Consider the following 24,915-nt stretch of genomic DNA (forward strand, 5'->3'; position numbering starts at 1 on the left):
GAGTGACAGTTTTTGTCAGTGGAGGTTTGCTCACAGCAGTGGCACGCTATTTTAATCAAAATCAGTTCCGTTTGAAAGCTCCCCTACTCGACACATAACCCTTTTTCCAGCAGTGAGATTTTTTTTTTCTCATTATTTGAATTCTTCACACTAAAAGATCATAATGAGAGATAATCTGCAACCCTGTTGCCTTGCAAGGGGAACGCTTCAGAGGGATTAATTATGCCAAAATGAGTGAGGTTAATTGAATTGATTCCATTAACAGGTAGAATCTAAATGAAGGAAATGTCTGAAAGGCAAAAGTCTATAAAATGGTTTAAAAGTACCATTCAAGTGCTTTTATTTTGGTGTTTATCTGTTTGTGTCCTTGTCATATGTTGCACTGTATACCTTTTAGTCAGTGCCCTGCGTGTGTGTGTGTGTGTGTGTGTGTGTGTGTGTGTGTGTGTGTGTGTGTGTGTGTGTGTGTGTGTGTGTGTGTGTGTGTGTGTGTGTGTGTGCTTTCTCAGGTAACCTTGCATCAAGGTTCCAGTTAAGCAAAAGCCAGAGGCGATGCAGACTGGAACACAGCAGCTTGTCAACACCCTGAAAAACTGAAGGATTTTTTCACTGTATAATTAAAACATGATGCACCACTGAGGGTCAGGATAGAACAAACAGTTGCACTACTGATGAAAGATAAGTTTGATCTGATTCTAGAGACGCTCAAACTGGCATCATTTGTTTTTGGATGATTATGCCCTCTGTATGAATTCTTGTTACTTAAAGCAATACTATTTTCACAAATGTAAGCCATACATTCACTTTCACTTTCATTCTGTTTAGGTCTTCAGCAACTCTTGGAAAATACAGCATATCTGACTCTTAAGCTGCTAAATGTTACACATTGTTCATTCACTGGTGCTAACTTTTTCTGCTATTTGGGGCTGTGCAGCTAGCTTTTACAATTTGTTATTTCTGAAAGTTGACTTAAAACCATCTGTTCATCTGCGTCACTCTTGTTGCCATTTGTCGCTTTCATGAATGCAGCTAGTTAGCTATGCAGGAAGGGGATGTCCCCATTGTTAAACCATGCCCATAAAGGTCTTGCTGGTTGATTGTCTGTCCGGTCAATCAGTCCAGTCAATCCAGAGGTAAGATTGAGCATAACCCTAGACCTGAATGCTAGAACAAATTGGAGAAGTGAGAAACTTCACTGCAACAACACAAATCTATGTTTTCCTTCTTGTTCTTACATTGGATGTTTGAGCTTCGCCGAGAAGGATGTTGTCACATTCTTTTACTGAAAGCAGAAAGTTTTTCTGTGGGTGTACAAGCATGATTTGTGACATCACAATAGATTAGAGGTCAATCCTGGTGAAATTTGTAACTTATGTGTGTGATGTGAAGAGTTGAGACTGGTGCACATAAACTGAGAATGAACTTTAACAGTAAAGTAGGAGACATCCGATGTCAAGCAGGAAGACTTAAGAAGTGAACACAATTTCTGCAATGTTTAATGAAGTAGAGGGAGTAGAGGACTTTTAATTTTTAAATATTGTAATGTGGAAATTATACATATCAGACACATATTATTGTTCCAAGCGGATGATTTGTATATATGCCTTAATACATGTCTGGAGGGAATCCAACAGTATACACAGGCCACATAACAGCTCATGTTTCTCTCACATGACTGCGACCCAAAGTTAATTTTTACTTCAGATCTATTTTCTTCCATGTTTCATCTGAAACTACAGTGACTGTATGTTGAGCTCTCAGTGCTGCCAAAACACAGTTGACCTACACTCAATGTGGCCTCAAGCTGTCTAACTTGACACAGCATCTACTGTACAGTATGTCTGACAAATTTAGCATCGCTGTTCTTTCATTTCTGAAAGCTTCCTGACATCACTGGTGTTCCACAATCAACAAAGTTGATTGTAAGTGCATCAAGGCCATGTATACACTGGCGTCATGCCTACTCAACCACCGGACTTTTGATGTTTTCTTCTAATTATGTCATTGATCATGTCTTGAAAAATCACACACCCCCTTTCCCTATGGGATTGGTTTCCTCCAAAAGCTGCAGGGTGGAATCAGGTAGCCTCTGCTCCCGCATGCACGCAGCACTCACTCTGCTGGAGGAGGCTACAGCTTAGCAGTGTGTTGCTGGTTATGCACATAAGTGCATTTGAGAAATATAGGCATGAATTGTTTTGATAGCATAGCATCCTCTTTGATATTGGTAAAGGAGAGCTGTGTGAATCTTGTGGCAGTGCGCTAATAGCTTTTACCATCACTATCTCAGGTCATAGGTGGCAAATGACTTCAATTTGATATCTCCAGGTCAAGATGCAGACAAGTATCCAGTTAAAAAAAAAAGCCTTTCCTTAGCCACTGTGCAACTGGTGGGTTATCTTAGGTGAGATCTATAGTGCGAGGCTATTTCTCCTTCATGGACATGTATAGAGATTTAATTGAAAGATTTGTTCCCTCTTTCATACGATCATTTCAGATTAATCAAGGGATGATAATGCTGAACAGGCAACAACAACAACAACAACAACAAAAACAAAAACAACAACAACAATAATAATAATAATAATAATAATAATAATAATAATAATAATAATAATAGCTAATGGAGTAGACACTGCTATGTGATGTCAGCATGGCCATTGATTCCTAAACATTGTGTTTAACAGTACAGCTATGACCATGTTGGTAGGTTCCTTTCATGTGTGGCTTTATTCTCTATGTTTTTTAAATGAATTTGCATTGTGGATATACTGTAGTCTTTTATGTGAATCTGTGCCCCTTGAATTTTGGGGTGAAGCAGAAAAGAATTAGCTCTTTTTCAAGGAAAGTGGCAGCAGTGTAGAGGTGAGTGAATGAGTGTCATTTTCAATAACTATGATAATGGACTGGGCGGCACGGTGGAGCAGCAGGTAGTGCATGTGCCTCACAGCAAGAAGGTCGCCGGTTCGATCCCCGGGTCGGGCAGGGCCTTTCTGTGTGAAGTTTGCATGTTCTTCCCGTGCATGCGTGGGTTCTCTCCGGGCACTCCGGCTTCCTCCCACAGACCAAAAACATGCTCATTAGGTTAAGTAGTGACTCTAACATTGTCCTTAGGTGTGAGTGTGAGCGTGAATGGTTGTCTGTCTCTGTATGTTGCCCTGCAATCGACTGGCGACCGGTTCAGGATGAAACCCGCCTCTCACCCGCTGACAGCTGGGATAGGTTCCAGCCCCCCCACAACCCGGAAAAAGGGATAGTCGGGCATAGACGATGGATAATTGACATGGAAATCTCTTAGTTAATATACAGTACAGTATTTACTAAGTTTTAAAATAATCCCCCCATAACATGTCTGAATCTTGTAAATCACCCTGCCCTCATTAGTAGTAGCCATAAGGGGCATAGTGACGGGGTCTGTGATGGGTGTATGGAGCATAGAGGTGTCTGGTGTCTTTGAATATGTCAAATTGCAGAAAATTGCATCATTATTTTTTCTGGGGAAGGGCCCCCATGCCCCCTGCTCTAATTGTGCGCCCCGGAATTCTGGCGTACCTGATACCCCTGCTTGTATAATAATGTATTTGTTATTTACTTGTGTGATGGAACGTGTCATATTGCTGCTGTATAAAAATCACAGATCTGAGATTTACGTGGTGAAGATTGTTATTAAGGACCTGCGAAAACAAATGCAACTAATGGAGTTTTGGCAGCTTATTGCCATTTCTCACTGACACTGAGGTCTCAGGCATCTCCTAGCCATCATTAATAGTTTGACATTTAAAGGGCATTACACTCGGATTCTCTCCGCTCTCTGTCACACAGACATGCAAACACATGCAGTAGCACATATCAATATGGTTCAACGTACACGTGCTCACGCAAGTTTTCAGTGTTTCAGTTGTATTATTCATTGATGAGATGTGTGTGCGTGTGCTTGTGTGTGTAACAGGAATGTGAGTTCTGCAGGCGAGGAAGCCCGGAGGAGGATGAGGGAGTGTGAGGGCCTGACAGACGCTCTGCTGTACGTCATCCAGACCGCTCTGGGGAGCAGTGAGATTGACAGCAAGGTAACGCTCCTGCAAACATACGAGCAACTGGTCCACTCACAAACTCTCTCAGCTGTGAGCTCATACATGCACAAAATCATAGGAATAAAATCACAAAAACATGCACAAAATGATGGAAATAATGTCGCAAAAAAAGTCCCTTTCGTGTGTGTACGTGTGTTTGTCGCATGTTTGTGTGTATATCAATTTCCCAAAACTCAAATATTAGTTATTAGAATTTGCTCTGTAAACATATTTCATGTTAATTACTATGTAAAAATATTTCTAATTTGCATACATTTACATTAGTTAAATGCCAAAACTGTTTTATCTGTGTCTTTGCAGACTGTATGTATACACTGCATATGCATATTAATTTGTGCAAGTTGTTTGCCTGTGATTTGTATGTTAATGCCTAATGCTCGCCGGCTCATGTTTTAAAACAGCCAGAGTGGACCAAAGTGCTGTGCAAATTAAAGTGAACGCCACAACAAAGCAAGAAAAAAGGGCCCAAATAGAAGTGAAAAGGCACATTAACAACAATAAATGGCAATGATAAACCACAAGGCAGAAACAGAATTAAGGGGGAAAATTTGAGTGAAAGTGGAAGGCTGTTCCAAAGCTTGGGAGCTGCTGCTGCAAAGGCACGATCTCCGCTGATCACGGAACAGCTAAGAACAGTTGGTCTAAAGATCTAAGAAGTGTAGAGTCGGAGCAGGGCGGAGAAGTTCTGAGATGGACAGGGGTGCCAGCCCATGTATGACTTTAGAAACACATAAAAGAACTATGAAATTAACCCTCTATGTGACAGGTAGCCAGTGCAGGGATGCTTCTACGCTGTAATGCTGTCTCTTTGTCTTGAACCAGTCCAAAGTCTAGCTGCAGCATTCTGCACCAGCTGCAGACGAGACAAAGACGAATGGCTGACACCCAGGTACAGTGAGTCACAGTAATCAAGCTAGGAGGAGATTAATGCGGTTGTGACAGTCTTCATGTCATTGAGAGAGAGGATGGACTTCAGCTTAGCAATGTTTCTTAGCTGAAAATAGCAACCTTTCAGCACAGAGTTCATCTGTTCATCAAGTTCCAGTCAGAAATGACACCAAGATTTCTGGCAAGGGCACAGTGGTTTCATGTCAATGGGCCCAAGTGGCTCACTATACTCCCTGTGGTATTAAGGGGACCAAGAACATCACTTTTGTCTTGTTATCGTTCAGCTAGAGACATTTTTTTGCCATCCAGCATTTCACATCCTGAAGGCAATTAAGGATGAATGAGATGGAGCTGGAATCCCCTGGACTCAATGGAAGATATAATGTCGCTGCCTCGCCACATCAGACATCCCGTCTGGCGTCTTCAGCACACAGTGTGGGAACAGATTGTACACACTGCTGCCATCCGTTTCTTTGATGCAGCCATGCACTGCTTCCCTGGAACCACAGTCCCTGATATCCTGGACAACCTCACAGTGCTCACTCCCATCCTCCACCAAACCAGGAAAACTGCATGTTGGGTCAAACGATGCAGCTCGCGATGATTTGATGACCTGTTTAACTTGTAAAGTAGTTGTGGAAAGTCTCTTCATATTTCCGCTCCTACTGACTGACTGGCCCAAGGAGCGGGGCATTTCTGCACAATCTTCAGCCTCCACGCTTGGCTTCAGTCCACCAGCAGAGCTCACAACATAGGTTTTATTGACAACTCTAATCTGTTTTGAAATCGTCCACCTCAACAAGCTCAGTAGCCAAATGCCAGCAGCTAACCTGCAGCAGGCTGTGTGGTCCCTTTCCTTTCCTGAAAAAAGTCAGAAAGTTCACATTTTTTACTGACAGAATGATTCAAGCCGGTGATGGTATTTACAAAAATACAGGATAGAATCCCAAGACGAACAAGCCAAACTTGTTTTTTCATTTTTTACAGTGAACCCTATATTACTCAACCTAGATAGCCAGTGAGACAGAAACATCACTAGTGAGAGTGTGTTTTATGTGAGCCTGCGAGCAACCATGTGTATCCGTTTGTGTGCATGTGCTCTTGTATGTGCTACATGCATAGAAGTGTGTTTGATGTGCAAAAAGTGTCTCGCTGTGTTACCAGTGTGTGTGTGTGTGTGTGTGTGTTGAGTGTGAAGTTTTTAATCCTTAGAAATCCTTCACAAGATCAAAGTCTCGAGACTGTTGACTGCATAGCCACTCACAACAATAGGATTAGTGTGTGTGTGTGTGTGTGTGTGTGTGTGTGTGTGTGTGTGTGTGTGTGTGTGTGTGTGTGTGTGTGTGTGTGTGTGTGTGTGTTTCTGTCTGTCTGTCTGTCTGTCGACATTATGCACGCAGCATGTGTGTCTGTTTATTCATGTTTATAAATTGTATATTATAAAATCAGCACTGCACAGTATGTTCATTTATGTTTGTGTGTGTGTGTGTGTCTGTGTGTGTGTGTCTGAGTGTGGTTATGCATGTGTCCACAGTCTGATTTTTAGTGTTTGTTCGCCTGATTGCCATCTGTCCCTCCTTCATGTCTATGTTTCTTTCTCTCCACACTTCTTTCCAATCTTTCTTCCTTTCTTTCCTACCACCAGACCGTAGAGAACTGTGTGTGCATCCTGAGAAACCTGTCTTACCGTCTGGCTGCAGAGACGTCTCACAGCCAGCAGGGGGGGTCGGAGGAGCTGGACGGTCTGCTATGTGACACCGGCGGGAAAGACGCAGAGAGTTCCGGATGCTGGGGAAAGAAGAAGAAAAAAAAGAAGGGGCATGACCAGGTGGGAAAACAGAAAGTAGTCTTTTCACATTTCCTCTTTTTTTTTTCTTTTTATTTTGTTTTTTTGCTCTGATTCAGTTGCTGGTGCTTCATGCGAGATAAAAGTGGTCAGCTGCCTCAGCTGAAGATTCAGTGGGTTTCTTGTTTGGGCGGGGTGATCACAAAGGACTGCAGATCCATGTAGTTAATTATTAGGTGGATGAGGCAGTCCTTGGATGAATATCCAGTCAAGCTGGAGTCGGCTTATGTTGACAGATAGCCACACTTAGCATCTATCTGTGTATTACGTGTTTTTGTTAAAAAAAAAAAATGGACTGCAACATGTGGTTGCTTCACACAAGTAAAGCAAAACTAAAAAGTTGCGACGCTCGAATGCGCCCAAACAACCGTTTGCACATACAGACTGAAAGATTGAAGAAACGCTACGATGCCAGTGAACATCAGTTTAGCTCACATCAAATCAGGCTTCTCATTTCTCATGGTATAATTTCATCATGCCAACTTGAATAAGAAAACAATGTATAGAAACAGATCTCTCAGGAAATGAACCACTTCACTGTGCACCAGCAGAAAATAACTACCCAATCAAAGCTGAGTGTGCAAAGTACTGGCTGGCTGCTTAACAGGCCCACAAGCTCCAGGGCTGATGAGCGACGAGGGCGCCGGCAACTTCGTGTGCCTGTTTGTGAACACTGCTTTATCAAAGGAGACATCAACGAGCAGGAGCGTGGCAGCTGGAAGCAGAGATGGCAGATGGACATTATCTCTGGAACATGATAAACTGTTGCTTGTGTACGTCGTTAGTTCAGTGGTCGCCAGTTAAATGGGTGATGTTTGATTGTTTTTCTTTGCATCAGTTATTCTGTTGTGGCTACATTAATGTGGGAAGAAGTTACTGCCTCTTAACATGACGGGAGCAGTTTCATCAAGGGGATGCGTTTAATTTGTGCTTCTGATTGTTGACTTATCTGACAGTCTCTCCATGCTTCTCTTTCTCTACCTTTTTTACTTTCCCCTTATTTTACTATAAAGTATCTTAAAACTCTGCATTTGCACGCTGACTACATCGTGCATAGGCATTGTTTGTTTGATTCTCTGACTTTAATGGTCGGTTCTCTCTGTCAGATATCCACATCAGAAATTAAACAATATGGCAAAATAACAGTAGTAGACGTAGAAGGCTGTCACCTTGAGCCTTTATTACAGAACATCCATTGCATATTTTCCAAGACTACCACACTATCCCTTATTATTACACTATCCCACCATTATATGTTTTCATTTACATCATTTTGTTGCGTTTTGTGTCAGAGCAGGTGTCACTGTTGTTTTGTTTCCAAACGGAGGATTCGGCATCTCACTTGGTAAAGCAACTCTCTGCTGTTTCTGGTTCAGGAGCGTTTGCTCAGTTCATCCTCGGTTCACGCTATCTGTAGTCTCAAATGAATATGTATGAATGCACTGCACCTTTCTTTGATATTCATGATGTTTGAGCCAGAGTTGTTTTCCACGTCAACGACTGGCGTTCGCCTAGCACCTGGATTATTTAGGGTCACGTCCGCAGAATAAGGCACATGTACCAAGGAGGGCTCAAAGATGTGTTACAAACGTGTCTTCTTACGTTAATGCTTTTTGTTGTTTTGTGCAATATCATCAACAGATGCTACAAGGTTTTCACACAACAGGATCAGAAGATTATGGCTGTACCTACAGATTAAGCCATGCTTGACATTCTGTACACAGACTACCTCTGCTCAGAATCTGAAATACCAAGCCGATTTAGTCTTTCTCTGGATTTCCAGGGTCTGTCCATCTGTTGCCAACAGGCAGAGTTTCATCCTCCTTTTAGTTAAAAAATTAGTGTTCTTGTAGTTGTAGAATTGGCAGAAGCCAAATGGCTGCCTTGGAGTAGGCTCTAACCTCTTGTTATGCTAAAAAGCAATCAGCATCACATTCTGGTTGAGTGGAAGACGTCTTTTACAACTTCTGGTGAAGCTGTGGGGATTGAAAACCCAACACTTCCGGTGGATCAGAGTGGGTGAATTGCTCATTAGCCCTGCATGCTTTTTTCCCCTTTCATTTCCAGAAAAGACAGAGAAATGAGATTTTAAAAATGGTAGTGATGAGCCAGGCCTTTGACTTCCATTTGTTAAGCGAACCCTCCACAAAGTTTTTGCGTATCCAAGCAGAACCAGGCAGATGAGGGATCTTAAAACTAACTCTGGGATCAGATTGTAAAGGGACAAATCATAACCTCTCCAAAATGATAATACGTAAGCCCCCCCGCCTCCCCTCTATCTGTCTGTCTCCACTTCAGTGCAGCTGTAGGTGATTACCATGAAGTAGTGACTGGGGAGCTTGTTGAAGAGGGCAAATCTCTATCAACTGTGGGGTAATTAGAGGAGAGAATGAGGAGAGGAGAGGAGGAAAGGATTTGTCAGTGGAGAGGAAATATAAAGGGAGAGCAAGTGAAGCTGTGGCAAAGGGTGGAGGCTAGAAAATACAAAAGACGAGAGAGGAAAGAGGGGAATAGGAAGAACTGTAATGATGAGGTCAAAGACAAACAGGGAAGCAAAGGTGGAGGACAAGACACAGTATGTTGGTGACATTACAGAACCGTAACAGATGCCATGTGACATTGTATCATTACAGATGGAAGCAGGAAGCAAACGGGACATCCCATTTTTATCAATGTATATAGAAAACCTATAAATCAGAATCAGATAAAGAATGAACTCTACAGCCTTAGTGTGTTTAAACATCCAATTACTTTTAGTCCATTTTTCAGTAGCTCTGAATAGCCCTTAACACAGTGCACAGAGCGAAAGGAAGCTACACAAAGACAGCAGTGCCTGACAGAGAAACGCATTACATAACATACACATAATACCTATTATGTACAGAAAAATTGCACTTTTGTACAAATGGCCTAGTGATAGTTCACTAAGCCCAGTCCCATCCCTCCTTAGTCACTGTTGTTACCCCGTCAAGCCTTTCATTCTCACACATGCAGTCTATAATGATAACAGTGGGAGATTTACCACTCGCAATTCTGAAACAGTCGGTCCTTGATTTCCGGCAGTGGTCGACAAAAGCAGGCTTCATATTTTTAACCAGTGTCCAGAATTTCTTCCACCTGAAATGTGTCGCTAGCAGATCTTAACAGTCAGAGCTAGGTAGCCAGTTATAAGTATGATAAAAGCAAAATGTCAATGAGACTGGTATTTCATTACAGCAATGTTTAGCTGCTTAGCTTGCATACTTTGAAGCCAGAGGTTACATTAATGCTTTATTGTCTGTGTATTCAAACAGTATGTTTCACTTTTATCATTATTAAGGACTTTAGGATGTTTGACAAACTCACAAAAGGCTATTTTCTGGTATCAATATGTATGTGCCACAATATGGGAAAGGTATTCTGAATCATGTAAAATAAAAATTATGTTCTCATCCTGGGGTGAAGAACCTTTTTTCTGTTAAGGGCTATTTCAATTTTTATTACATCCTTCGAGGGCCGTACTAAATTATTTAACACACATCACACTAACCTCTGCGATGGCCGGACCTGCTTCTCTTTGTTGAGGCACCTGATTTCAGATGGTAGTGATGATGAGAGCTACTCAGTAATGTCCACCGTGAGGGCCAAATCGCACAGAGACTTGCTGTCACTGAGTTTCTACTTCAGGTTTTCCTTCATCTCTATAAATTATTTCAGACAAATAGACACTTTTGGAACAGTTTTACTTTGTCTGGTCATTGTAGTAGCTTTGTTATGTTTTTTTTTTTTTTGTATTTATTGTGACTGAAGTCAAAGAGTATCTCCAGCTCAGACAAGCTTGCTTGGGGTTAGTCCAATCAGATTGTGGCTCATTGGTTAACAGCTGCCGAGAGTCAATGGAGGCCTAGTTCATCTACTTCCAGGTTGGTCCCACCTACATTAGTTAACCCTTTACTGGTTGTTTTTGAGACCTTTTTCACGAGAGTTGCTCATTGTTATTGGATGAAAAAAATAATTTATACCTCCTACCATTATTCAGCTAGTCCACAACTTTTTGGAAATAGTTGATGACTACTAAATTGCAGCATTTGCAAATGCCCTACTTGGCACCACTGATCTTCTGTCATATTTGAATTTAAATGTGTAGTGCTCTGTGTGTTCCAAAAATAAGGGGGATACATTTAACAACAAGTCCAATATCCAGTCCACTAATGATTACTTTTTAGTGCAAATTAATTTTTTTTCTTAATGCATCTACTCATCAACACAGTAGTCAAACGTCAGCACCACGTACAGTATGTGTGTCAGTTATATTGCGGCATCACTGACAAATTACTGTATTTATTAGCCAATGCTTTCACACTTGTTGATTCATAGTATGTGTGTGTATTTTTCAAAATGCATCATCAATGCGGGAGGAAATGTCAGATTTCAATTACAGAGGAGATAGAAGAAGAGAATGCACAAATAGATGAATGCCACCTTATTTATACACTGTTTATGAATAGTAAATCCCTCCCCCTCCTTTCCCTGTTTTTGCCTGAGGGGACCACGCTGGCACCCTACCACAACCTCACCTCACACTGAATTCAAAATGCTTTTCTATTCTGAATTACGTCTCATCCTCCGCAGTGGGATGGCGTCGGCCCATTTCCAGACTTGGCAGAGCCCCCGAAAGGCATCCAGATGTTATGGCACCCCACCATTGTCAAGCCCTACCTTACACTGCTGTCTGAGTGCTCCAACCCAGACACCCTGGAGGGAGCAGCTGGGGCTCTGCAGAACCTAGCTGCTGGCAGCTGGAAGGTAAGAACTGAAAGTGCTGTGCCTATGCCTGTGATACTAAAGGGCATCTGCACAAGTGTATTGAAATTCCAGTGGGTGCCACAAAGCGTTCTGAAAGTGAGAATTCTCAGCGCACTGCAAAATAACAACCCGAAATGCCCCCTGTATTCTGGTTGTTTTGTGCTGTGGGATAGCAAACCTTACTGACTGGCCCTTTAAAATTCCCTCATGCATCAGTGTAACATTTGGTGCACGTCTCTTTGAAATAAACACTTTTACGTAATAGCATCTAAAAGATAAAGTCAGAATACACAATAATAATAAATCTTATTTTTATCATTACGTTTCAGATAATGACATAAAGTATGCAGGGAACCATTTGATGACTGCTTCAGATTTGAAATGTTTGTCATTTTTGTCACTGAGCAAATACAAACAATAATCCTGCAATGACTTAGATAGTGCAGCATCATTGATTTGACAGAAAGATATCACATTTACTCCATTGGCAGGGGACGGCCATAAGATGTGGCTGAAAACTTCCGAAATGCCTACCTCATGGACCTGACATTGAGAATTTTTTGTTCTCTGGAAGTCAGGTCCACTCAGCTGTATTTTTTGCGTAGTGCTAATTAGCAAATTTTAGCATGCCAGCACGCTAAACTAATGGTAAATAGCATGGTAAACATTATACCTGCTTACCATCACATTATCATTGTGAGCATGTTGGCATGTCGATGTTAGCATTATCTCAAATACTGCTGTGCCCAACACAGCCTGACAGAGCTGCTAAGCATGGCTGTAGACTCTTTGGTCCTGTTTGAAAATCTTTCCTCACATGTTTTAAAGTGCACTGGTTGTCAGTTGTGATAATGAATCATGTCATGAGCATTTCCAGTATTGCAAAAAAAATTAAAAGTGCTGTGATGTTCTAAAGGAAAAGAATAAGACTTCTACTAAGAATAACCTTGCTACCTCTGACAAGAAATAGCCTGTACTGGATATCAGTAAAGAAGGAGTTAGTCATAATATGGTACATCAGTTAAAACGATCAAACAGAATACATCAGCAATAAGGCAAAGGAATAAAAAAAACAAAGCTCTGATGCTCTCGCTGTCCGCCTCCAACCCTCTGTCCCGCCCAGTGGTCGGTGTATATTCGGGCTGCGGTGCGCAAGGAAAAGGGCCTCCCTATCCTGGTGGAGTTGCTGAGGATAGACAATGACCGGGTGGTTTGTGCCGTGGCCACCGCGCTGAGAAACATGGCTCTGGACATCAGGAACAAGGAGCTCATTGGTAAGTTGTTCAGTCACAGCTGACAAAGATAGACAAAAACACACATGCAAAATAGTTGACGTGAAAATAGTCAAATAGTTGACGTGAAAATAGTTAAATAGTCAACTTTCAAGAGTTTTATTTGTGTCATTTTCTTTCATACTAGAGGAGTAATGTGCTTCATGCTGCTTTAATTGAAGATAATGACACTGAAAACAAGTGCAGTTGTATTGACCCACTTACAGAATTAGTCACTTGCATTAATAATGAATGTGATACTTGTTTAAGTAGAAATGTTTAGCAGTAATTACTTAAAAGGAGCTGTGAAGATGTCATTTGCGTTGGGGGTTATTGCTGTTGAGGATGGCTGACTGACAGTGGGTTTGTGGATTTGTTGAATAAAAGAAGAGATAAACGTCTCTATAGTATTTGTCCATATACATTCAGAGTGTTTCCTCTTTAAGCAGATAGTAGTGTCGCTGTGACTGATCGTTTGTGCTTGATTTTCCTTTAGAGACCGAGCGATGTCTGTAATAAACTCTGCTTTTCTGCTGGTCTCCATAGCAACAACCTCATGCCTCCTTTCACTCACTCTGTCTGATGCTTGAGGCTCTGAGCTAAGCTGTCTGTGTGCATGTGTGTGTGCGTGCGTGTGCTATGTATGTGAACCATTCATGTGTACGATGTATGTAGGTTGTATTGTCAACCTTATATCCCGCTGCCACGGGGCAAGCATGTATGTTTTGATAGGACTCATTGTCCTGCACTCACTCGCGTTGTGTTAACATGATGACGTTGCATTAGGCCTTATGTATACCTGACACTAACATGCATGTTTGGTGATCCAATCAAGTGGACAGCACTCGGATCTCACATCCCTGCTCTAAATTCAAACCTGTACATCATTTCCATCTGCAAAGACTGAATGCTTGTTTTTAACTGGTGGCCCAGATGGAAATCAGACAGTGTGTTTCATGTGTTCCTCATCCACGACAATCCATTTTGCCTGTTGCGGCTTCTTCTTCCCATTTCACACTTAAATATGAAACTGTTGGCGCCCAAATGAGTACGTGCTTCTGCTTATGCCAGGTGTAAACAGGGCTTAGAGACATGACATATTGTGTCCTTGCATCCTCTGAGCTTTCAGCAGGAGACATCAACACTGTCTGCACAGACAGGTCCACTGTGAGCCACTGTTAGTTTATTGGCTGCAATGCAAACTTGATTGAGAGCTTCATTTTCAGTCTATGTTTGTAATAATAAGAATATTGCCAATATTGCAAGTATATGGCAGTAGTTAAGTTAAACTGCTTACATGGCTCAATCATGTTTGCTAACTTACTGTAATGGGTTTATATGTGGGAATTACTTTTATCTGTAGAGAAATGTGTTTTTTATTGCTGAAATAGAAAAATTCATTAAGAAAGTTCAACTGAGCAAGTTTGTACAAAGTCAGAGACAGTTTTGTGTCTGTATGGTACAGCTTGTGTGTTTGGTGTTATTGTTATATTTAGTATTAGTATGTTCATATGTATGAATCAAATGAATCTGGGCTATATGTGCTTTATGCACCGGGGGGATTTTTACAGCAGGAAAACACTTTGGTGGATGTGAACTGTCAGTGAGTCATGGCGTGCCCTCAGCACCCAAGGGTGATGACCCAATCAGAATGAGGGGCAGAGGGCAGAGTGGACAAGATTGCCTGACAGCAGGATTGGGGTGTCATGGGAAATGTAGTCAGCCAGTGCTAGATTACATGGTCAAGTCAGCATCATTGTCTGACAGCCACCAGCCAGGCTCTGTTTTCTTAGTCGTACCTGGGAGTTTCAGCTTTCATATGTTTTGATGGTAAGAAAAGGAACGAGCATGGACCACAGTCGACTTAGGGACTGTAAAAAATGATTAGGGGGTGAGGGGTCAGCAAAGAGGAAGGGTTAAATTAAAAGTCTAGCCAATAACACAATACATACAGTCCTGATCAAAGCATTACATTAGCTCAAACTGTCTATGTTTTTTTTCTGTTTTCTCCTTTTACCGTCAATCTCCAATTCCACCCCACTCCCACCCACCCTGTTACCCTCATCCACCTTGCCAATAGGTAAATATGCCATGAGGGACCTGGTGCACCGCTTGCCTGGAGGCAGCAATAACAACAACAGCACTGGCGGGGGAGGAGGAGGCGGCAACGCCAGCAGTCTGGTGGGGAAGACCATGTCGGACGACACCATCACAGCTATCTGCTGCGCACTGCATGAGGTCATCACCAAGAACATGGAGAACACCAAGGCCCTGAGGGACGCCGGCGGCATCGAGAAGCTCATTGGCATTGCCCGCAGCAAAGGAGACAAGTAAGCCGAATGAGAAGATGTTGTCAGGTGGGAGAAGCTGGAAAGAAAGAGGTACAGAAGGATGAGAATATGAGATTGTGGGTAGAAGTACCATCATGGGGCAGTACTCTTAGCTAGTATTAATTATTAGTGAATAATCACATGCTAAAGCTAATTTCTGTTATTATTCCAAGCATAAATGATTAGAATCTGTTTTCACACATACTGAAGGCATGAATCCACAGATTTAGACAGACGTCATTTCTTTTAAAAACTGATTGCTCTTCAGCGCATATTTTGAAGTTCCCTGCTTTGCATCACTGCAAGGCCAGGATAGGCAATCCCAGAATCCAAACCACTAACATTTACCCAAATGACTTGAAGAAATAAAGTTAATTTCCTGGACACTGATAAGGCCATATGGGCCAATTACACCCACAGCCATTATTCAGCTGCATCAGACCCTGGAGGATCAAAATGAAATACGGGCCAATCAATCAATCAACTGAGCAATTAGATCATTTGGTAATATAAGTGTCATATTTGAGGGATACGTAAGCGTTTTCGTTCTGCATCTATGGTCAATTCCCCTCGGGAGGCTGCAGTGAGATGATGCTTTCCATGCTGGTGTAATGTCTCTGCTTTTTGTCTGTTTCTTCATTATTCTGCACTGTGATGTTTTCTAACTCTCAATAGCACAAAACAAAGAACCGTCAAGCTTTATACTGTATGTGTTTTTCCTCTCTGCTGAATTCCCAGACATAGTCCTAAAGTGGTAAAGGCAGCATCCCAAGTCCTGAACAGCATGTGGCAATACAGAGACCTCCGCAGCCTCTACAAAAAGGTAAAGTGCGCATGGCTGAGCGTGCTCTGGCTGTATTAACACGGGAAATGTCAGTCATGCTGGTGTTTCTGTAAATATCACTGACAGACTGGAAACTGAGTAATAATGATATTGTTATTCGTGGAGACTGTTCTGACACGGTCTTCTCCTCTCTCTTTTCATCTTCTTCAGGATGGCTATTCCCAGTACCATTTTGTCGGCTCTTCCTCCACGATAGAGAGAGACAGACAGCGACCTTATTCTTCCTCTCGTACTCCGTCCATCTCTCCCGTACGAACCTCTCCCAACAATCGATCAGGTGAGTCTACCCCCCCTCCCCACTCTCCTGTCTTCCCTTTTGTCCTCCATCACTCTGTCCGTCAGTGCAGCACGGTCAAACAAACACCACTAGCTGAAGTCTGCTTTAACCTTCACATTATGACAGCTAACTTATTCTGCTGCACCACCTTTTCCTCCCTCGCATTGTCGAAATAAAGGTCTAACTACTATGGGCTTTCCAGGGATTTAGTTTTTCTGGTTTCTTTAACAAATGTATGCCAAAAAAATGGAATTAATATTTTCCCCTGAGCTTAATTTTCGGCTGGATCCTCTGAAACTCACTGTGTGAATAAAGCGATGTCCAGTTAAATTAAAGATAACAATGATAAGAGGCTAATTCTAAAACATTTCCATGAACACATGCACGTGTATAATGTGATCAAAATGTTTCTAGTTAAAAAGATGAATTAAAACCCTTTCCACACACGGACTGTGTAACATTGCTGGTGTCAAGTCATGGCTTCTCATCCTTCAGACATCTTGTTATTCAGTCATTAAAGGGCTGTAGGCGAAGAGCCTCAGAGCTTCTGTGATATTTGAATTCCTGGTGTATGAGAGGAGGCGGCATCAGTGCCGGAGAACAGCAGTGAGTTAAAGGTGATGAAGGAGGCAGAATACTTTTACGCTCTCTCACAGGCTGCATCAGTGATGGATTCTAACGACCACTTTAAATGATAAGCTTGCCCCCTCTTCTCCAATAATATGAGAGGAATCTCGTCTTTGACTTTTTCTCTGTGCAGAGAAGAGATGATAATGAAGCAATACATTTTTTATATTGTTCTTAATGAGGAGAACATGATGTGCATTTAACTGTTTTATTTTGTGCTGCTGGGACATCCAATTCAGACTTGTGCTGTGTTGGAAGTTTGACGGAAATGTTAACCATTATCAGATACCAGATGTACCAGGTGATTACTCAGCAAAGGGTCAGTAATTCATATCATGATACTGTATGTAACAATTCATCAAAGAAATAGAAATAGATAGCAGGGAGGGGATATATGTATTTATTATTTGTCTTGCTTACACAAGGCAGTGAGTCAAAACCCCTCGTTATTATTCTTTCATTTGAAATGGCAAAAGCAATCCACAAGAAAAGCACAATTAGTGAATTGGTATTGCCCTCACGTCCACTATGGCCACATCCTTTACTGACTGCCGGCGGAAAGACACTTTCAAATGAACAATGGCAGCTCCAAAATATCACTCAATTGAGATTGTTAAGAATGGAGAATTTTTACCATTGCATGAGCTTTTAAGAATTGAAAAAACAAAAAAAACAAATTGAAAGAAAGCACATAAGACTGCTGTCGTGACTTTGGTGCTCATTCAGACATGAGACAGACATGTAAAACTTTCATGGCATTAGGTAACATGATGCATGTTGGATTTATTACCAGAAAAGCTGCATTGTTTCCATCATATTTCTTGACACTGACTTTTAAAAGGCCCACTCTGGGAATTGTATTATTCAATATCTATTAGTCAAGCCATGTTTTAAACCAATTTGAAATTACCCATTTGAATGGGTTTCATGGTACCACTGATATTTTCAACATTCTGGATATTATGGGGCTGTCAAAGGCCAGTGGCAAAATGATAAACACTTTCGTTTGGAAGCTAATTTCATATTTTTATTTTGTTTCTCATTTTAAAATTGTCAAGCAGATGGACCATCATCATTTGTTTCCATTTCACATCTGTGGAAATTTTTCACACCCGGAATAAAGCGTTTCATTGTGTCTATAAGCCTCAGGCATAAGTGCTGTACATTCCTACAGCAGTTGTTTACCACAGCAGCGGGCAGAGAATAATTGCTAGAGTAGGCGCCGATATTACAATGGAGTGGCGATATTAGCGGAGGATTAATGAGAGTACGGATCAGTGCTGGCTGTGTTATAACATACAGGAGAAGCAGATGCAGCCTCACAAGCAGGCTGACAGGCTGCATCTTAGCCAGCAGCTTCTTTGTCAAAGGCTGCTGACAATGATTTGAATATTAGAGGAAACACTATTCAGCCATATGGCACTGAATCAATAGCCAGGTTTCCTCCAACATGGCTAACTAGATCTAACTCATTATCTCTGCCACTGATCCCACCACCCTCCTCAGAGTCCAGCATTTATTATTTTCTCCCAACTGTGGGTGTGCATATTTCCTATGATACTTTTTTGATTTGGAGCTGTTTGGTACGAGCGAACCGTTGGGTGAGTAATGCTAAGACAAAAAGAGATTAATAGGCCAGTGGGTAGTGAAAATATGTACATGCAGTAAATGCAGGTGGAGAGAGCGGCTTGCAGCCAGACACAGAGAAAGATAAGACAGACGCAAGAGTAAAGCAGACACAGGCAGGAGGGATGACTCAGTGTTTACCTCTTTGAAATTACACCCCGGTCAAAAAGCTAGATTTGTTAAGAATGGCACAATATCTACGGTCACAATACAAACAGCAGCCGGTGCCCCCGTTTTTCATTCATTCCAGGGTGATGCTCAGAGGAAATGCAGACAGTGAAGCCTCAGTGTTGTGTCTTTGTTGAGATTCAGGCAGGCAAATACAAAATCTCACACACCCAGAGAAGTACAATCTTCAAATCACCCTGGTCTTTCTTCTATGAAAGGACTCCAGTGTAGCCTAAATACTTCTCTTTCCTGTTGTGCTGTCCTCCTTCCGAATCCAGAAGTGTACTGATAATGTGTAGATGATGGATTGAGGGTCACTCATATTCCCATTACTAAATATTATCTGTGTGTGTGTGTGTGTGTGTGTGTGTGTGTGTGTGTGTGTGTGTGTGTGTGTGTGTGTGTGTGTGTGTGTGTGTGTGTGTGTGTGTGTGTGTAGCGAGCGCCCCTGCTTCCCCCAGGGAGATGATGGCATTGAAGGAGAGGAAGGCAGACTACGAGTCAACTGGCAATGCCAGTTACCATGGCAACAAGGGCGAACACACATCCCGGAAAGACGCCATGGCGGGTAAGAAGTCCATCCTGCATGTCTGACACAAAGATGAGTGTGCAGAGAGTTTGATGAGAAAATTGATGGTGCTGATCTGTCCAGTGATCATGAAGCCAGAGCGAGGGGATGGTTAGCTTAGCTTAGCTTAGCACAAGGACTGGAAACACTGGCAGCTTGTCTGGCTGATATCGATCTTATCTCACCATCAGCAAGAAAGCAAATGGCAAATTTGTTTGGTTTCTTTCATTTTCCTCGTGGTCTTCAGCGAGTGTTTCATTATGTTAATGTTTGCAGATATTTTTGCACACTGTCAGAGCTCCAAACTCTCCCACATCATCGTTGTTCATTGTCGTTTTAATCCTTTCCTTCCTAATCAATTACTTGTCACATCCGCCTGATAACACTGACAGCCTGCTCACACTCCTCTGCCTGTACAGTAATGTCTGAATAAAGGGTTCAGAGCATCTGAAGTCTTCATCCCTTTCTATCTCTGCAGGTCAAATCTCTGGTGGGTCTTCCACGCTACTCAGAGGAGCATATGTGTCGCCTACTGATGACCTGAAGTATAATCAGGTATGACAAGTCACTTTTCAGTGTTCAGAATGTTCATAAATACATTACATGTGCATACTGTCCGTGACCACTGTTGTACCCCTAAAAATGGGATCGTGAAGCAGTTAATCCAGACAAGTACCAGAGCTTTGATCTCAGTATTCACTTCCTTTATGTGATGAATTCCTGCTACCAGCTGTCATTAAAGGAAGCTACTAGGATCACTAGTCATGAAACAAGCAAAAGAGAGATGCTAACAGAGGGGTGGGGGATGGAAACACCAAAGCCAGATGTATTATTACATTTCAGCCTCAAAATTTTGGGCGTCCCTGGCTCTGTAAGGGAAAAACATTTAAAGACCCACAACACTCTAGACGTAATAGACGAGAGGAGCTTTCTTTCGCTCTCTTGCTCTTTGCATTTCTCTCTCTTAACATTCGTGTGTTCAGGGCTGCATTGCAAGCTCCTCTTACCGCTTTATGACTCATATAGACTTAAAGAGAAGGAACTGCTCTATAGTAACCCTATAAATAGTTCTAGGTGGACATAAAATATTGCAGCAAAACCCGTCCCTTTATTGTATGGGAATTAAATAGTGACATCAAGGAGGATAAAAATACTATGAAGTCCAAATAGGTCCCATTTATGCTTTATAGGAATACTGTAATGAATTGCTCTTGGGGTCTGCCATTTGATTCTGCATTGTTGCCAATAAAAGCCTTTCATATTACCCACCCACCCTTTGGCAGCGATATCCCAGGCTCGTTACATCTCAGTCTCACAGCAATGTACATCACTGGGCATCATGAATGCTATCCATACCAGTTTGCTAGCTACATAAATGAACTGGGCAGCCAGCCACCAAAACTTACTACACTAAAACCAGTTTCAGTTCAGTTCAGTGGAGTCACGTCCATACAGTATGTCTCACTGATATCCTGTGTGAGAGGACACACCTGTATGGGTTCTTCATTTTGTATGCCCGTCTTACAGCAGCTCACACATTATTCGGGTGGTGTTCAGCTCCACCTTCCCATTTCCACTCCAGACAACCAGAACAGTGTAAAAGTTCTCAAACACACACACACACACACACACACACACACACACACACACACACACACACACACACACACACACACACACACACACACACACATTATTTCTCATAACCTCACTTTGTGTAGTCTGGTTAGAGCTCTGCTAACCTTTTTGTTAAACGTCAGGTTCTAGTCTGGATTTGCTTCTTGTTAAAGTCTAATTTATGAAGAAATTTCAGTATTTTCGCAGATGGTAACAGTTGTTTGAGGAAAATATGGAAATGTGAGGAGTCACATCCAAATTGATTTCTTAAAGGGCAGTTTTAATGTTTTTTAGCACAGTGCATTATTTCTAAGTGCTCAAATTGTCTGAAAGCTATCAGTACTTTGTGGCAAAGTGCTTTCTGACCCATAGCTCCATGTAAATCTGTGACTGCGTGTCCCTCTATTCCTATGAATCTTTCACAGGTATTTTAACTGTACTTTGTTTTGGGGGTTTTTTGCATCTTCAGTTTAGAGCACTTGTTGTTGCTGTTTTGAACGTATCCATCATAATCTTACTTTTATCTCAGTGATCTCTTTTGTTTTCTTACAGGTGTCTTCTCAGGGCCTGCCTTCAGAGCCCTACCCTCCTTTCCAAAACCCTCCCCCACCCGACAGCGGCCCCTACGAGGACCAGGCCTTCTACGAGAACCAGGTTCATGCCGGAGGGCGCCCCCCACAGGGTGACCTCAACATGCACTTGCAGGGCCTCAAATCCACTGGCAACTATGTAGACTTCTACTCAGCCTCACGGCCCTACAGCGAGCTCAACTATGAGACCAGCCACTATCCAGCCTCACCAGACTCCTGGGTCTAAGGGGAGACGAGGGTGGAGGATTTGCAGGAGGAGGAGAGGTTGGATGATGGGAAACAGGATGGTGAAGGGGGTAGTTTAAAAAGTGGAGGAAAGAAGATGAGAGGACAGTTCCCTCCCTCCCCATCCTCCCCTGTAGTTCCTGAGTAGCATCATAGATAGCAGGACCACCGAGGGGGAGGATGGAGTGCAGGACAAGAGACAGGAGGAGAAAACCTAAGACATTACACTCCTTTCAGAGACACCAGAGGGAGGAGGGAGAGGGGACAAAGGAGGAACCGAAGCGAACAGAGGAGCGGCCATGCATGTGCATGCACACCACCAACACAACCGACAGACACATTTTCTTTCTGTGTTTAGTTTGTGATCAACTACTCCTAGAAGGTTCAGCAGACTGAAAGACCTCCTGCACCTGAAGGCCTCTGGATACAGAACGTAGGAGGGACGGATATGATGAAGGAACATGAAGGGAAAGATGTGGAGATGAAGAAGGACAGTGAAAGAGAAACATGGAGCAGTGGACTGGGGGACGGAAGGTTTTGGATTGCAAATAGAATGTGTGAGAGATACCCAGGAGAGTCCTGTAAATATGTGGTATAGCAACATGGCTTTTAGTAATGTGAAGCACAAGAAGCAGAGCTGTAGGACATGTAGGACATCTGTCACATGAACTTTTGTTTCTCTCTATGGCTTCAGCGTGATGTTTCCTCCTCTGGGCAAAGAACGCCTCTGGACTTTGTCATTTGTAACAGGTTCTTTTTTTTTCTTTTTCTTTTGTTGTGTTTCTACTTTTTTAATTCTTGATTCTGGTTGTATAGTATTTGATGTACACTGTACATTTACGGAGATGCATTGTGTACTGTACATTGCACTATTTTCTGTGTCATGTCAGGCCTTTCGCCATTGGGTCAACCTCACTTCCTCACTAACCACCCCACTCACCCCCAATAAAAAAGACAAAACACATGCAATCACACACAGTATCTTCACTCAGACTTTCAAAGTTCATATCATAGCTCCAGACGGACGTTAATGTGAAACACTGGGTATGAATTGGGTATTGAAGCATCAATTCTGGTAGGTCATGGTGCTCCTTTTACTGCCCTACAGATGACAGTTTTCACAGAATAGCTGACAGTCCAGCTGCCAAAACAGCTAAAGAGAGGCTCAAACAATTGAGCGGCCTTTTCCATGACAAAACTCATTTCTATGAGGCTAGCTTTGCTTTTTTGGCGGCTATCTTTCCACACGAACACCTCCAAACCCCCCTTTTGTTCCCATGAGCCCCTCCTTTGAGTGAACTGCGCTCATTGTGTATATAGTAACCGTGCCAAACAAGGGTTACTTCCCCTCAGCTGAAGAAGGCAGGGGGGAAAGTTCGAGGCGTGTTAAAGGGTCCAAGTTCAGCTGAAGCTCTCAGCCGGACATCCTTGTGGTTCTAACGATGCCAGTTTGTAAATGCTTTGGTTTTTCTAAACTGTGTTTTACTGGGATGAAAACTGTCTAACTGCACCGGGACTGGGGAGAAAAACAGAAAAAGAAAACTAAAAAACAAACAAAAAAAAGAAAACCACGGAGGGACTGTGACCAGGCGGAGCATCGCTTCCTCCAAAGCTGTACAAATTTAGTTCATTTCTGTGTTGTAAAATAATCAATGTTTGAAGTACAAAAAAAAAAAAAACTTTTCTGAGAGATGGGTGGCAATTCTAACTTCATGGTAGACAAAACTGTTAATAGAGTACGGATATATATTATATAAATATAAATATATACTTTTTATGTGCAGATGTGGATGTCACTTATAGCAGCAACATTATGGAAAAAGACTTGTAAAAAAACAGCTACATGTAGGAATTTTGTTCACATTTTATTTTCTGGTCAACACACTAAATTGTCGACTTTGTGTAGTAATGTTGTTGCTATGTGGAGTAGAGTAGACCAGGGCCCAGGGATCCATGTTGTCACTAAAGCAGTCTGAAAAGGTGCTACATCCACGAGAAGTATTTCCAACATGTCTGTATTTTAACTGTGCCCAAAATGTTTGTTCCCCTTTTCATCGATAGCAAACTATTGATGATCAGCTGTGCGTCCCGATCATATCACAGGTGACTGTTTCAAACGGCATAACAAAGAACAATCACCCGTGCATGAAACCCCCCAATTCTAATCAGTCAGTCTCATGATGCTAATTAGCAAAAGATGCACCCATGATTGCATGAGTATTTGTTGTCAGTAAATCAGAAACTACATGTAAATGTTGATTTCTTATTCGTTTTTATTTTCGAACGTGAGAAAGGCTAAATTGTAAAACGTGACGACAGACCCTGGTTCTCCCTACCCACTGCTGTTTAGAAGTCCTAGAGGTCATCTTCCGATGCTTGAGAAATGACTCATAATGCAACTGTCCCCACAAAAACACTGGATGAAAAACAGATGTACTGTATTTGTTAGTGAGCATCTGGAAACTGACAACGTTATGTATGTCCTTGTGATCCTTAGGCAGAAAAAACCTGACTATACGACCTGTATGGAGATATAACGTCGGTAACCTTTTTGTTGCTAGACCAAACGTGTTTTAAAAAGAGAATTGTGAATCTTTCTATTGCCTCAAACAGATTGCAACTGCTCCAAAAAATATAAACGGACCATCGAAGAACCTCTGACTTCAGTGGTTGTTTGTTCTGTTGCCAAAAAAAGTGTCTTTTCAGCCTTTTTCGTGGTTTGAAAGAGTATTTGCCTGGTTCTCTGTGTAAAAACTACAGAATGTTACACGAGTCCTGATGCATCATAAGCTTTTCAGGTTGAATTCCTACTTTCCATGCAGCCTTTGCTTTCCTCTCCTTCAGTACTTATATGCAAATTCTCTTTCAATGACTTGAAACTTGCTTGAGACGACTAATCCATCACAGTGAACATGGTCTTGCTTCAATTTTTCAGTCAGTCGGTTATTGTTGTGTGGTCTTGTAGTTCCAAAGAGGGACCATTTTTCAAAGCTCTCCTGGCTGGTGCATTCAAGGACACTCCAACAATTTGGCATCAGTTGCCAGAAAGTGGAAACACCATGAAAATACGTGAGGTGTATTAGTATTATTATTTGCATGAGAGCACTGATAGTGTGAGTACGGTAGGGGCTGTGTGGGTGTGGGTGTGGGTGTGTGTGTGCA

The 24,915-nt window shown here is 42.1% G+C and overlaps 1 protein-coding gene across 8 annotated transcripts in view; it reads left to right on the forward strand.

The window, feature by feature from the left end:
• The window catches only part of ctnnd2b (catenin (cadherin-associated protein), delta 2b), a 165,046-nt gene extending 141,628 nt beyond the window's left edge, over nucleotides 1–23,418 (forward strand). For 4 of the 8 annotated variants that reach the window (XM_070973592.1, XM_070973596.1, XM_070973593.1 and 1 more), the window contains 10 exons: nucleotides 3,950–4,067; nucleotides 6,625–6,807; nucleotides 11,437–11,610; nucleotides 12,734–12,884; nucleotides 14,962–15,211; nucleotides 15,941–16,034; nucleotides 16,206–16,332; nucleotides 19,193–19,321; nucleotides 19,800–19,876; nucleotides 21,491–23,418. In XM_070973592.1, the coding sequence (XP_070829693.1) occupies nucleotides 3,950–4,067; nucleotides 6,625–6,807; nucleotides 11,437–11,610; nucleotides 12,734–12,884; nucleotides 14,962–15,211; nucleotides 15,941–16,034; nucleotides 16,206–16,332; nucleotides 19,193–19,321; nucleotides 19,800–19,876; nucleotides 21,491–21,754 (1,567 nt within the window). In that variant the 3' untranslated portion in view covers nucleotides 21,755–23,418. The remainder of the gene's footprint in view (nucleotides 1–3,949; nucleotides 4,068–6,624; nucleotides 6,808–11,436; nucleotides 11,611–12,733; nucleotides 12,885–14,961; nucleotides 15,212–15,940; nucleotides 16,035–16,205; nucleotides 16,333–19,192; nucleotides 19,322–19,799; nucleotides 19,877–21,490) is intronic. The other 4 variants (XM_070973594.1, XM_070973597.1, XM_070973599.1 and 1 more) reach the window with 1 other exon arrangement.
• The last annotated feature ends 1,497 nt before the right edge of the window (nucleotides 23,419–24,915 follow it).

Source organism: Chaetodon trifascialis, chromosome 11, assembly GCF_039877785.1.
Source record: "Chaetodon trifascialis isolate fChaTrf1 chromosome 11, fChaTrf1.hap1, whole genome shotgun sequence".
In the NCBI taxonomy this organism is placed as follows: domain Eukaryota; kingdom Metazoa; phylum Chordata; class Actinopteri; order Chaetodontiformes; family Chaetodontidae; genus Chaetodon; species Chaetodon trifascialis.